Source organism: Mobula birostris, chromosome 1, assembly GCF_030028105.1.
Source record: "Mobula birostris isolate sMobBir1 chromosome 1, sMobBir1.hap1, whole genome shotgun sequence".
Taxonomy (NCBI): domain Eukaryota; kingdom Metazoa; phylum Chordata; class Chondrichthyes; order Myliobatiformes; family Myliobatidae; genus Mobula; species Mobula birostris.
The window spans coordinates 156,998,269-157,011,043 of record NC_092370.1 but is presented as its reverse complement, the minus strand read 5'-3'; the positions used below and the strand labels follow the sequence as shown (position 1 = coordinate 157,011,043).

Here is a 12,775-nt window from a genome sequence, read left to right as displayed (position 1 = left end):
TGAAAACAACAGACTAATTTACCAAACGTATTACTATTCCTTCACTAGGTCAGAATTCCGAAACTCTCTCCTTAATAACATTGTAGATGGACCTACACCTCAGTGACTGTAGTGGTACAAGAAAGTAGCTCACCACTACATTTTCAAGGGCAAGTTGAGATGGGCAATTGAATCCTGGCCCGCATCTCCTAAAATATTACAAAAAAGGAGGGTATTAATGCTATCTCAATTTGAACAGTAAACCCCAAATCGCAGTCTGAACAACTGTTTTCAGAGCAATCAGTGGGAGTGACTGAAATATATGCAGGACAAAATGAACAGAAGAAGGATATTCATCCCCTGGATCCAATTTGTTTCCAGCTGACCAGCACCTTAGTTGCATCTAGAACCCTTCATGCTCCCCAAGTATCTAGCAGTGATACATTTGAATGATCCATTGCTTGGCAGAGAGTGGACAGATGAGAAGGTAGCACTGAGGGAAGGATATATGAAGAGAAAGAGGAAGTCCTACACTTATTCCATCAGGAACAGCAGTGTTACCAGAAGTTATTTCCTACCTTTTGCACAGATAGGAGTGCTCCTCATTATTTAGTGCATCAAAACATCATCAACTCAATTATATTGTGAGAATTTATATGTAATGTGCTAAATGCAACATTAATCTCTATATTCTGAATTTGATGCCAAGACTTCTAGTGCCTGGTTCAATGCAATTACATAGAATATAGAAAACTTACAGCACAATCTTCCACACTATCCACAACACCCTCAACCTTTGTGTCATCAGCAGATTTACTAACCCATCCCTCCACTTCCTCATCCAGGTCATTTATAAAAATCACTAAGTGTAGGGGTCCCAGAACAGATCCCTGTGGCATACCACTGGTGACCGACCTCCATGCAGAATATGACCCATCTACAACCACTCTTTGCCTTCTGTGGGCAAGCCAGTTCTGGATCCACAAAGCAATGTCCCCTTGGATCCCATGCCTCCTTACTTTCTCAATAAGCCTTGCATGGGGTACCTTATCAAATGCCTTGCTGAAATCCATATAAACTACATCTACTGCTCTACCTTCATCAATGTCTTTAGTCACATCCTCAAAAAATTCAATCAGGCTCATAAGGCATGACCTGCCTTTGACAAAGCCATGCTGACTATTCCTAATCATATTATGCCTCTCCAAATATTCATAAATCCTGCTTCTCAGGATCTTCTCCATCAAATTACATTAACAAATTTTCCCAATTCCAAATGACAGTAACAGACCCCACATTTTGGATCTGCTAATATAGTATAGACTAGGAGTAAATCATAAATTTGCTGGAATTAAGCCAGTCACAGACTAAGCCATGAAGACTGGTTGGAAGCAGTAGAGAGAACATTTTAATCAACTTATTGGTGCAACTGCTTAATTCTTAAAGCAGTTCCTATGGTGAGATTGGCACTTTAAGGCAGCTAACTCTGACAATGAATAGCTTATACAACACCTCAGAGAGCTTCTCGAGGTACTGTGTCAGAAAAGCCTCAGATATGCTTCACAGCAGTTGAAATATGTTGGCATAAATTATACGCTAAAAATGCTGGCTGAGCAGCATCTGTGGAGACAGAAAAAACAGTTATTGTTTCAGATTGATGACCTTTAACTTCTTTTTCTCTTTCCATAGATGGTGCCTGACCTGCTGGGTGTGTGTCAAGCATTTTCTGCTTTATTTCAGATTTCCAGCATCTGCAGTATGTAGAAATCATTTCTGTGCAGAAGACACCACCACCCCATGCCACCCCAGCAGGTAAGGCGTATACAATCGGAAAACTCTATTGTTGAGTGGTGGCATTACTTGCGTTTGGAAAATACTCCCTATTTTTAAAGAGGACCATGGAGTCTCATTCTGGCTGGAGAAGGCAGTGAATTTTTCAGATAGGTGCAGGTGGCTGGCAAGCCCTGCCCTCAGCCGCTCCCTTAACCAGTTTTAATCCTCAGCCCTGCCCAATGAGAGATGACTCACTCTGACAGGTTCTGTTTCTCCGAGAAGACCCTGAGAACAAACTCGCCCTCCTGATGTGGTTCATAAGTGGAAGGAATGATCACATATTCGCCTGGGGGAAGACTGAAGCGGTCCGATATCTCCCTCAGGTTAATGTATGACTTTGACCTGCATTTGGAGGCGTGGTAGAGGAAGAAATCTTTGGGAAGGTGTTGTTTATTGCCATGCATCTGGGGAAAAAAATAATAAAGAAACATTTTTGTTCCAATGGTAAAATCAAAACAATGGATTTCCTAATAATAAACGCAAACACCAGGAATTCTGCAGATGCTGGAAATTCAAGCAACACACATCAAAGTTGCTGGTGAACGCAGCAGGCCAGGCAGCATCTCTAGGAAGAGGTACAGTCGACATTTCAGGCCGAGACCCTTCGTCAGGACTAACTGCAAGAAGAGCTAGTAAGAGCTTTGAAAGTGGGAGGGGGAAGGGGAGATCAAAAATGATAGGAGAAGACAGGAGGGGGAGGGATGGAGCCAAGAGCTGGATGGGTGATTGGCAAAAGGGATATGAGAGGATCATGGGACAGGAAGCCCAGGGAGAAAGAAAAGAGGGAGGGGGGGAAGCCCAGAGGATGGGCAAGGGGTATAGTGAGAGGGACACAGGGAGAAAAAGGAGAGAGTGAAAAAGAATGTGTGTATATAAATAAATAACGGATGGGGTATGAGCGGGAGGTGGGGCATTAGCGGAAGTTTGAGAAGTCAATGTTCATACCATCAGGTTGGAGGCTACCCAGATGGAATATAAGGTGTTGTTCCTCCAACCTGAGTGTGGCTTCATCTTTACAATAGAGGAGGCCGTGGATAGACTTATCAGAATGGGAATGGGATGTGGAATTAAAATGTGTGGCCAGTGGGAGATCCTGCTTTCTCTGGTGGACAGAGCGTAGGTGTTCAGCGAAACGATCTCCCAGTCTGCATTTTCAGCGAAACGATCTCCCAGTCCAGTTCCCCTCTACCACCACTCTGCTCCGTTTCGTGGAATTAGTCCTTACTCTTAATAATTTCTACGTTGGCTCCTCCCACTTCCTGCAAACTAAAGGTGTAGCCATGGGCACCTGTATGGGTCCTAGCTATGCCTGCCTTTTTGTTGGCTTTGTGGAACAATCTATGTTCCGTGCCTATTCTGGTATCTGTCCCCCACTTTTCCTTCACTACATCGACGACTGCATTGGCGCTGCTTCCTGCACGCATGCTGAGCTCGTTGACTTCATTAACTTTGCCTCCAACTCTCACCCTCCCCTCAAGTTTACCTGGTTCATTTCCGACACCTCCCTCCCCTTTCCAGATCTTTCTGTCTCTATCTCTGGAGACAGCTTATCTACTGATGTCTACTATAAGCCTACGGACTCACAGCTATCTGGACTATTCCTCTTCTCACTCTGTCTCTTGCAAAACTGCCATCCCCTTCTTGCAATTCCTCCGTCTCCGCCGCATCTGCTCTCAGGATGAGGCTTTTCATTCCAGGACGAAGGAGATGTCCTCCTTTATTAAAGAAAGGGGCTTCCCTTCCTCCACCATCAACTCTGCTCTCAAACGCATCTCCCCCATTTCACGCACATCTGCTCTCACTCCATCCTCTGCCACCCCACTAGGAATAGGGTTCCCCTTGTCCTCACCTACCACCCCACCAGCCTCCAGGTCCAACCTATAATTCTCCGTAACTTCCACCACCTCCAACAGGATCTCACCACTAAGCACATCTTTCCCTCCCCCCCCCCGGCTTTCTGCAGGGATCACTCCCTACGCGACTCCCTTGTCCATTCATTCCCCCCCCCATCCCTCCCCACCAATCTCTCTCCTGGCACTTATCCTTGTAAGCGGAACAAGTGCTACACATGCCCTTACACCTCCTCCCTTACCACCATTCAGGGCCTCAGACAGTCCTTCCAGGTGAGGCGACACTTCACCTGTGAGTTGACTGGGGTGATATACTGCATCCGGTGCTCCCGATGCGGCCTTCTATATATTGGCGAGACCCGACGCAGGCTGGGAGATCATTTTGCTGAACACCTATGCTCTGTTCGCCAGAGAAAGCAGGATCTCCCAGTGGCCACACATTTTAATTCCACATCCATTCCTATTCTGACATGTCTATCCACGGCCTCCTCTACTGTAAAGATGGAGCCACAATCAGGTTGGAGGAACAACACCTTATATTCCGTCTGGGTAGCCTCCAACCTGATGGCATGAACATTGACTTCTCTAACTTCCACTAATGCCCCACCTCCCCCTCGTACCCCATCCGTTATTTATTTATATACACACATTCTTTTTCTCTCTCTCCTTTTTCTCCCTCTGTCCCTCTCACTATACCCCTTGCTCATCCTCTGGGCTTTCCCCCCCTCACCCCCTTCTCTTTCTCCCTAGGCCTCCTGTCCCATGATCCTCTCATATCCCTTTTGCCAATCAACTATCCAGCTCTTGGCTCCATCCCTCTCCCTCCTGTCTTCTCCTATCATTTTGGATCTCCCCCTCCCCCTCCCACTTTCAAATCTCTTACTAGCTCTTTCTTCAGTTAGTCCTGACGAAGGGTCTCAGCCCAAAACGTCAACTGTACCTCTTCCTAGAGACGCTGCCTGGCCTGCTGCGTTCACCAGCAACTTTGATGTGTGTTGCTTGATTTCCTGATAACATACTTGGGTTCAACAAAGACTGGCAGGATTGGCTGGGGAGAGACCTTTCCTACTGACAAGAGAACAAGGAAGGAGCCTGGCTGTACTCTACAGTGTGATACTGATCAGTTGGTAAATTGGGCCGAGCGATAGCAGATGGAATTTAATCCTTAGAAGTATGAGGGAGGGTATAACAAAAATTGGGCATAGATCCATGAATGGTAGGGCCCTAGGAAGTACTGAGGGACAGAAGAACCTTAGTATACAAGTCCAAAGACTCCTGAAGATGGCAGCACACGTAGATAGGGTGATGAAAAAGGGCACATAGGATATTTGCCTTTATTAGATGGAGCTAAAATATTTGAGCAACGAAATCATTGTAAAATATTGGCTCAGCTATAATGAGAGTATTATGGTCATTTCTGATCACCGCACTGTGGAAAGGATGAAACTGCACTGCAGAAGGAAGACAGGAGTTTCACCAAGATGGAGTGCTTCCATTAAAAGCAATGGACCAAAGGGTCAGCTGCCTTACTATACCACTCAAAAACCTGATAAAGCTAAATAGAGACTAGGATTCTTCCTGCAGCAGGTTGTGAGAATACAGTTACCAATGGAGAATTAGGGAACTTAAATGGAATTTTTTTTGAGAGAGGATCAAAACCAGGAACCAGACTAAAAAACCATTACTCAAGGGTGACAATCTGTGGGTTATGTGGTAACAACACCAGTTAGAGAGGGTTTCTTAAAGTGAAGCCCAGCCATCCTATAATAGCACAAAACCACGCAGCCTTTTCAGAACAGGATGATACAGTACAAGTAACATGGAAACAAGGCATTGCAAGCATATTAGAACAAGTGAGTCGGGAAAAGCAGCTAAGTAAACTTGTAGCCACAAACATCAGAACAAACACGTCACCACAATCCACAATCGTTTGCTCTTCGTTTATTTACCTCCTTTGGCACCTTTAACAAAACAAGAAAAAAGAAAAATGTTAACAAATCCAACTACATAAAACACATGAATAGATAATTGAACTATAAAAGTGCTGGAGACAATTGTGCAAGGCAAAATTGCTCAATAGTGCAGACATGACTGGTTATGAGGTGACAACATGGGGTGGTGAATGAGGAGAAACGGGAATGCAGGAATGTCCAAATATATGATCAGCTAGTCTGCTGACAGACAAATACACATGATGAAACCAACTGGCTGGGTTACCAGTGGTGGCTGTCAACACTTTCTGGAGAATATGATGAAAAATTAATAAAGAAACTTTTCCACACTTTAAGCTGGTTGCTTTTACATTATTTAACCTATATGAAAGATCACAGACCTGAAATATTATCTCTGTTTCTCTCTCCACAGATGCTGCCCAACCTGCTGAGTATCTCCAGCACTTGTTATATTAACTTTGTGTCTATATCCCTGTCTTTCCTGTTTCTGTTTGTCTAAAGTGTTTTTGCTTACAACAGTAAGAACTACTTGTATTAAAATAGTACATGTGTTAAAATTGCAACATGTACAAAAATGTTTATTGGGAGTGTTGTGGAATTGTTTCATATCCAGCACATTTGACTAAAAACTTGGCTTAAAGCAGGGAGAGATAAAGAGTAGGGAAGGCAAGAAATGCACAGCCTATATTGATAAACAGGGATCAAAAATGTCCAGAACTCTAGAAGTGTCATGGTCAGGTCCGTGAAGTCCATATTCTGGTTCACGGTCCGGTCCTTCAACCCTTGCTCCAGGTTTTCCTGTCTACCCTGTTTCTGTTCTTGTTGAGCTCTAATTGAGGCAGCTGATGCTCGTTGGGACTGGCTGCATAAATACCTTCAGAGACCAGGACATGGCTGCTGGATTGTTCTTGTCCTTACTCCTTGTATCCCTTCCTCTGCCTTCTGTTTCCTCGCCAGAAGCTTTGCCTTGTCTTGCCAGTAACTCTCGCCTACCTGAAGTTCTCGTCTCACCTTGCTTTGCCTGAAGCCTTGCCTTGTCTTGCTGCTAACCCTCGCCTCGTCTCGCCTACAGTCTTGTCCTGGAGCCACCCTGTACCTAGCTCCCCTCCTGTCCCTTGCCTCTGCCCAGGTAAGCCAGGCTGTCTTGCCGTTACCTGCAGCTGGTTCTGTCCCTTCCTGTCTCTAGCATACGTTGAGTAAGCCAGGCCATATTGCCATTACCCTGCAGCTGGTTCTGTCCCTTCCTGTCCCTAGCCTCTGTCGGGTAAGCCAGGCCGTATTCCCGTTACCTACGGTTGGTTCTGTCCCTTCCTAACCCTTGCCTCCGTCGGTAAGCCAGGCCATCTTGCCGTTACCTGCGGTTGGTTCTGTCCCTTCCTGTCCCTTGCCTCTGTCGGGTGGTGATCCGCGCCCTGCCCAGGAGGAGCCTCCAGCCTCCTGCCTCCTGCCAAGCCTCGCCTCAAGTTGCCAGCCTCCTGCCAAGCCTCACCTCTAGCCTCTAGCCTCAAGCCTGAAGACTCCAGCCTCCTGCTTCCTGCCAAGCCGCGCCTCTAGCTTCTAGTCTCAATCTTGAAGGCTCCAGCCTCCTGCCTCCTGCCAAGCCTCACCTAAAGCCTCAAACCTGAAGACTCCAGCCTCCTGCCTCCTGCCAAGCCTCGCCTCATCTCTAGCCTCTAGCCTCCTGCCAAGCCTCGCCTCATCTCTAGCCTCTAGCCTCCTGCCAAGCCTCGCCTCAAGTCTCTAGCCTCTAGCCTGAAGACTCCAGCCTCCTGCCTTCTGCCAAGCCTCGCCTTGAATCTCTAGCCTCTAGCCTCAAGCCTTGAGACTCCAGCCTCGTCCTGCCTGCCAGCCAAGCCTCGTCCTGCCTGCCAGCCAAGCCTCATCCTTGCCTAGTTCTGGGGTCCAAGCCAGAGGCAAGACCCAGTTACTGGGTCCTTGTCCAGTCTCTGGCTTGGAGTCCAAGCCTGGGCTCCTAGCTCTCTTGTTCAGTCCTGTTCCGGGTTCCTGGTTTCTGTGTCCATGTCCTGGCCCTCACCCTGTATCCTAGTCCTGTCCCTAGTACTTCAGTGTCTGTGTCTTGCACTTGGGTCCATTCCCAGCCACCTCCGTATAACAAGAAGGACTATGGGTTGTAGGGCTGAAAGCAATGGAAGGATTGCAACCAAGGGGTACAAATTGCAAAATTGAAGTATTGGTGGCCCAGGGGTTAGTGTACGTCAGCAGAACTCAGGAACATCGAACAACCAAGTCAGGTCGTGGTAACAGAGTTCTGGATAAACTCAGTTTATGGATGTTAGAGACCTCTAGGAGAGGGCTCAACAGCTGATGGAGAAGGATGAGCAGCAGATGGGTGATACTCCAAGGTGAGCGTAGATCATCGCAGGGGATATGGGGTTGGAAGTCGGACATGCAACTTGAGTGTGGGTCGTTCTGATAAAGTGAAAATGAGAGCTGCTCAGGAGCACTTGGAAACCGATTATGTGGCTTTGGATACTGTTGCTTGCGGACAGCATATGAATGAGAAATATGAAACCAGGGTCAGATTCTTCAGGGGCTTCTGCACAGGAATAGGAAGAGAGGATTTCTGCCTGTATTCCAATAAATCTCAGGCAATCTCTCAGAGGGATGAATCTCATCATCCCAAATGTCACTTACATCTTTATTAAGGATCACTTCAGTGCTGTAGCTGGGGAACAAACGTAATTGGGAGGGTGGGGGTGCAATCAGTTGTGCTGCTGTCTTTGCATATGGAATCTTCCTTCTCCTTTGAAATCTTTGAAACCCTATGGATCCACTTCAGATCTTCTTAAGCCTTTGTTAACACATAGTCTCTCCCAACAAGACACAAACAAACAAATTGTTAAGTTACTTATCTCAAGGAATCTTCAGCAGTTACCTCATAAATAGCGAAACCAATGGTATGAAAATTGACCCCAATTTTGCGCTCCTTACGGCGGTTCTTTTGCATCAGAGCAACGAGAAATGTACAGAGGACCTCATCATTGTCCGGATCATCATCCTCTTCAAACAGCTTCAGCCGGTACTGTGGGTTGGTCCAGAAGGTGTCTTATTGAAGGAATGGAGAGAGGGAGGGAAGAACATTGATCATTGGTGATTTGTTCTGACAGTCTAAAACATTACAAAAAGACTACAGAAAGGAACCATTGACCAGAGAGAAGGAACAGTTAGAAGAGTTGCTGAAGGAAAGGAGGAATGTCAAAGGAATAAATAAATTGGGGTAGGAACATAAAACAGGAACAGTCCTTCAGCCCACTATGACTGTGCTAATCATGATCAGTGTTCTCTCTCATTTTTTTTAATAGCAGCGCAAATCAACCATTGTTATGAGCAGGAAATTTTTACACTGAGTGGCACTTAAAATTTTTTTGTAATATTCCCACTATAAATATTTAGAATGAAAATTGAAAAATCACATATTTTTGATTTTATTTTTTAATTGAAGGTATAAACAACAAAGAAAATCTTTCACGTTTCATAAACTTGTTCTCATCTGTCTTTATGACAAATCCAGATTAATTTTACATCCAGATGAAAGATACATCTTTATCCTCATTAGATCATCCAAATGTTTCACTTCTTGTCTGTTTTTTGGTTACATTTGATTGAATTCATGAGCCTGAATCCACATTCACAGTCAACATTAGAAGTTTGAATGTTCCAATGATGTCAACAAGAACTGACAGTTCTTCGAATTCTTCATGTCTAAGCACATAGTTCAGTGAACATTTTAATTGAATCAGTCTTACTTTTCTCAGAAAAAACAAATCCAAAATAACACCTTTGCTGCGATATTTTTGAGGCAATGCTTTCGTTGTACAGGTCGACATCCTTGAACCTGGCAATCAGTAATCCTATTCCACCATTGATCTGGACATTATTGTCACCAACCAATTCCAAATTTCCCGTGTTGCACAGCAACCCGTCGCCACTGTTTTGGAGGTGCCATTAACAGAATCAGCTGCTGGCATGGTCTTTAAAAGAAGCAAGATGTTCTTCTGTATTATTCTGCATTTATTTTATAACCTGTGCTTATCTAGCCCCAGTCATGCCTTCATTGAATGAAGGAAGTGGTTCTCGTGGTGTAAAGTGCAAACACCATACATTATCTATACAAGATAAGGTGGAAGTTCTGAAAAAACTTGGCAGTGGTATGTCTGTGAAAAGCATATATGACTTGTATAACATTGCCTCTTCCACAGTTTATGATATAAAGGTACAAAAAGAAAAGTTGCTCCAATTCTTCATGGACAGTGAATTAAAAAAAAGCAGATGCACATAAGGAAAACAATGAAAGCCAGAAGATGTTCACAACGAGATAAAGTTCTCCAAGTGGTTTACACTTTGCATCAGCGAAGGTGTAGAACTGTCAGGAGAGATGGTGAAGGACGATTATTTCAGGAAGAATTAGGGCTGGATTATGAGTGTGATTATAGTGAAGGGTGGCTTCAGTGTTTCAAGCAGAATAAAACAGTGCAGCGTGTGGTGAAAAGCAGTCAGCGAACAATGAAGCAGCTGCTAAAGTTGTTGATGAGTTCACTAAGTTAGTTTCTGATGAAAATTTAAGTCCCGAGTGGGACTACAACACAGACAAAACCGTTTTATTTTGGCGTGGTACTCCAAGATGAACTCCGACTATAGAGGATGCAGAATCACCAAATGCTTTAATGCTGCAGGACCCACGGGTGTAGTTTGTTAGTCATTGTCAAAAGTTGATGTCCCAGAGCTTTCAAAGACATGAAGCAGTTTCTAGTAATTTACCATGCCTACAAAAAAAGATGGATTGGAGGGGAGGGGGGAATTGAGGAAGGGGTTGATGATTGGGATGATGTACTTTTTGTACAGGGGGTGGTGTGGGTTTGATGCCTCTTTCCGAATGACTTTCATGTTCTTTCTTTGTTTTGTGGCTATCTGGAGAAGACAAATTTCAGAGTTGTATATGGATATATGCTTTGGTAATAAATGAACCTAGGAACCTTTAAACGTTACATTGGAATAGTTTGTGTATTACTTTGTTCCAGGTGCAAGAGCTCACTGTGACTCTGTTGGTCTGGGCAACAATTGTAAGATAATGTTGATTTTAGATAACTGTTCTGTGCATTCAAGAGCAGTACTCTTGGTAAAGAATAATATTTATGGTATCTACTTGCCACCTAATTGTACGTCATTAATTCAACTCCTGGACAATGGGATATTACGCTCTTTGAAAGCTAAATATTGCTCCCTGTTTATGAAGTGAGAACTGAGTGCAGTTGACTCTGGCAGACCAGTACAGGAATTTGTGGAATAATTGCTTTTTATTTGTTGTTTCTTTTTTCTCTATTATCCAAGAGTGAGGTGATCATCAAGTGGGTTAGAGGTGTTTATTTATTTAATCTTAATCTCACCACCTGTGATTTGGTAAAATCATTAATCTGCACTGCAAGGTCCCAATCATTCTGGACTGGTTGTGGTCAACCTGCAGTTCATAGAAGCAGCAGAGTATTTTTTATTTGTTGGCATTCAGCAGGCCGATGGTTTATTAACAATGAGCTACCGATTTCCATTCTGTGTTTATTGTTACAATTTGTGACAGTGTTGTAACTTGAAACACTGACAATGTAAATAGGTTGAAGCTCTGAAATGTTTCAAGGTAAAGGTTGTGATACATTTATTATTTAGAAATTTTGTGGATTATATTCATTAACACATAATTAATTACAGGGTACTTCACAATTATATTAACATAGAGTTCAAAATTATATAGAGTAGTTTCAAAATTATATTGACAGTATATAAAAGAAAATTCCAACTGCACTGCAACAAAGACTATGTGCGCAAGAACATGATTACAGTGTTACTGCACCAACACACGCCCACACAGATTAGAGGGAACAGTGATCATGATACCAATTTAAACCGCATATCAGCTTACATGTGATACACATCCCTCCACTGGCTGCTTGTTCATGTATATGTCTAAAGGCCACTTAAATATTTCTATCATTATCTGCTTGCTCTACTTCCCTTGGCTGCATATTCCAGGCATCTATCTCTCTGTGTAAAAAAAACTTGATTCAGAAATCTTTAAAATTCCCTTGTCCAATTTTCACAAAAATAAGCCTGATTTTGACAGTCACTATTTATGTGCCCTCATTCTACCAGGAGAGGACGGGTGATCCTCATATTTCACCCTGCTGGGCAACCAAATCCAGATTTTCTTTCTCTGGTACACTGGTGGATATTTATGAGCCAGTTAATGTATTGCTAGTAAGGAGGGTATTACAGTATTACCCAAAACAAAGAGGGAACATACAGATTTTTCACTGGCAGCCAACACAGGGTCATTTACCAGGTAGTGTCTGCAACTCTCATCTGACACTGTTTTGCTGACAGTGTCATAGCTTCAATTCACCATTAGGCCTTACAGTCTGACAGTGGAACAAAGCTTGCTAGAGTGTCCCTGTACTCGCTCTGGGGATTGAATACCCGCACTAGGTTAGTCCTGGGACAGGATGCACATTCTTATCCATTCTCAATGACAAATGTGCTGCTTTACAGAAGGAAGGTGCATTTCATGTAACTATCTTGTTCAAATTAAGTTTTCATTGTTTATTTCATTTGTAATAGATCTTAAATGTTTCTGAATGTCACGTTCAGAAGGATTAGAAATTGTCGATAGGTTTGACAAGTGGCCTCCTGTCAAAACTTTGCAGGCAGCTTGAAGGGTGCTCATGTTGACCTAACGAAGACTCCGCGTACCAAACATTTGGCTCCAGGATCGCTGTCTTCAGAACAGATGAGACTGAAATAAAGGAAGCAGTGGTGTATGTGGGCTAGGGAGGGGTCCACCCCTTCCCAAGCAGCAGTGGTCTGAGTGTAAATCTAATTTCACACCATACACAGTTACTAGCACAATTCACAAAGCACTGGCAAAACACAGTCATTAGGCAGTATCTATGGAGGAGAATGGACAGTCAGCAATTTCAGATCACGGCTCTTCATCTGGACTGAAGTCTTCAGTGAGATGACCCCTGAAGGCACTCACTCGCATGCAGTCCTTTGAAGCTAGGCAGGGACATCCACATCGGGTTAATCGGCCACTGTAAAAACAGAATTGCTCCTATTGTGTGGATGGGTGGTAGAATCTAGTGTGTATTGATG

The 12,775-nt window shown here is 43.9% G+C and overlaps 1 protein-coding gene across 2 annotated transcripts in view; it reads right to left on the bottom strand.

Moving 5' to 3' along the window:
- LOC140201052 (calpain-3-like) overlaps positions 1–12,775 on the bottom strand; it is a 163,222-nt gene that overhangs the window by 35,479 nt on the left and 114,968 nt on the right. For both annotated transcript variants that reach the window (XM_072264667.1, XM_072264666.1), the window contains exons 10-12: positions 8,511–8,680; positions 5,612–5,623; positions 2,008–2,216 (exon numbers count right to left, since the gene is read on the bottom strand). In XM_072264667.1, coding sequence (XP_072120768.1) covers positions 2,008–2,216; positions 5,612–5,623; positions 8,511–8,680 — 391 coding nt within the window. The remainder of the gene's footprint in view (positions 1–2,007; positions 2,217–5,611; positions 5,624–8,510; positions 8,681–12,775) is intronic.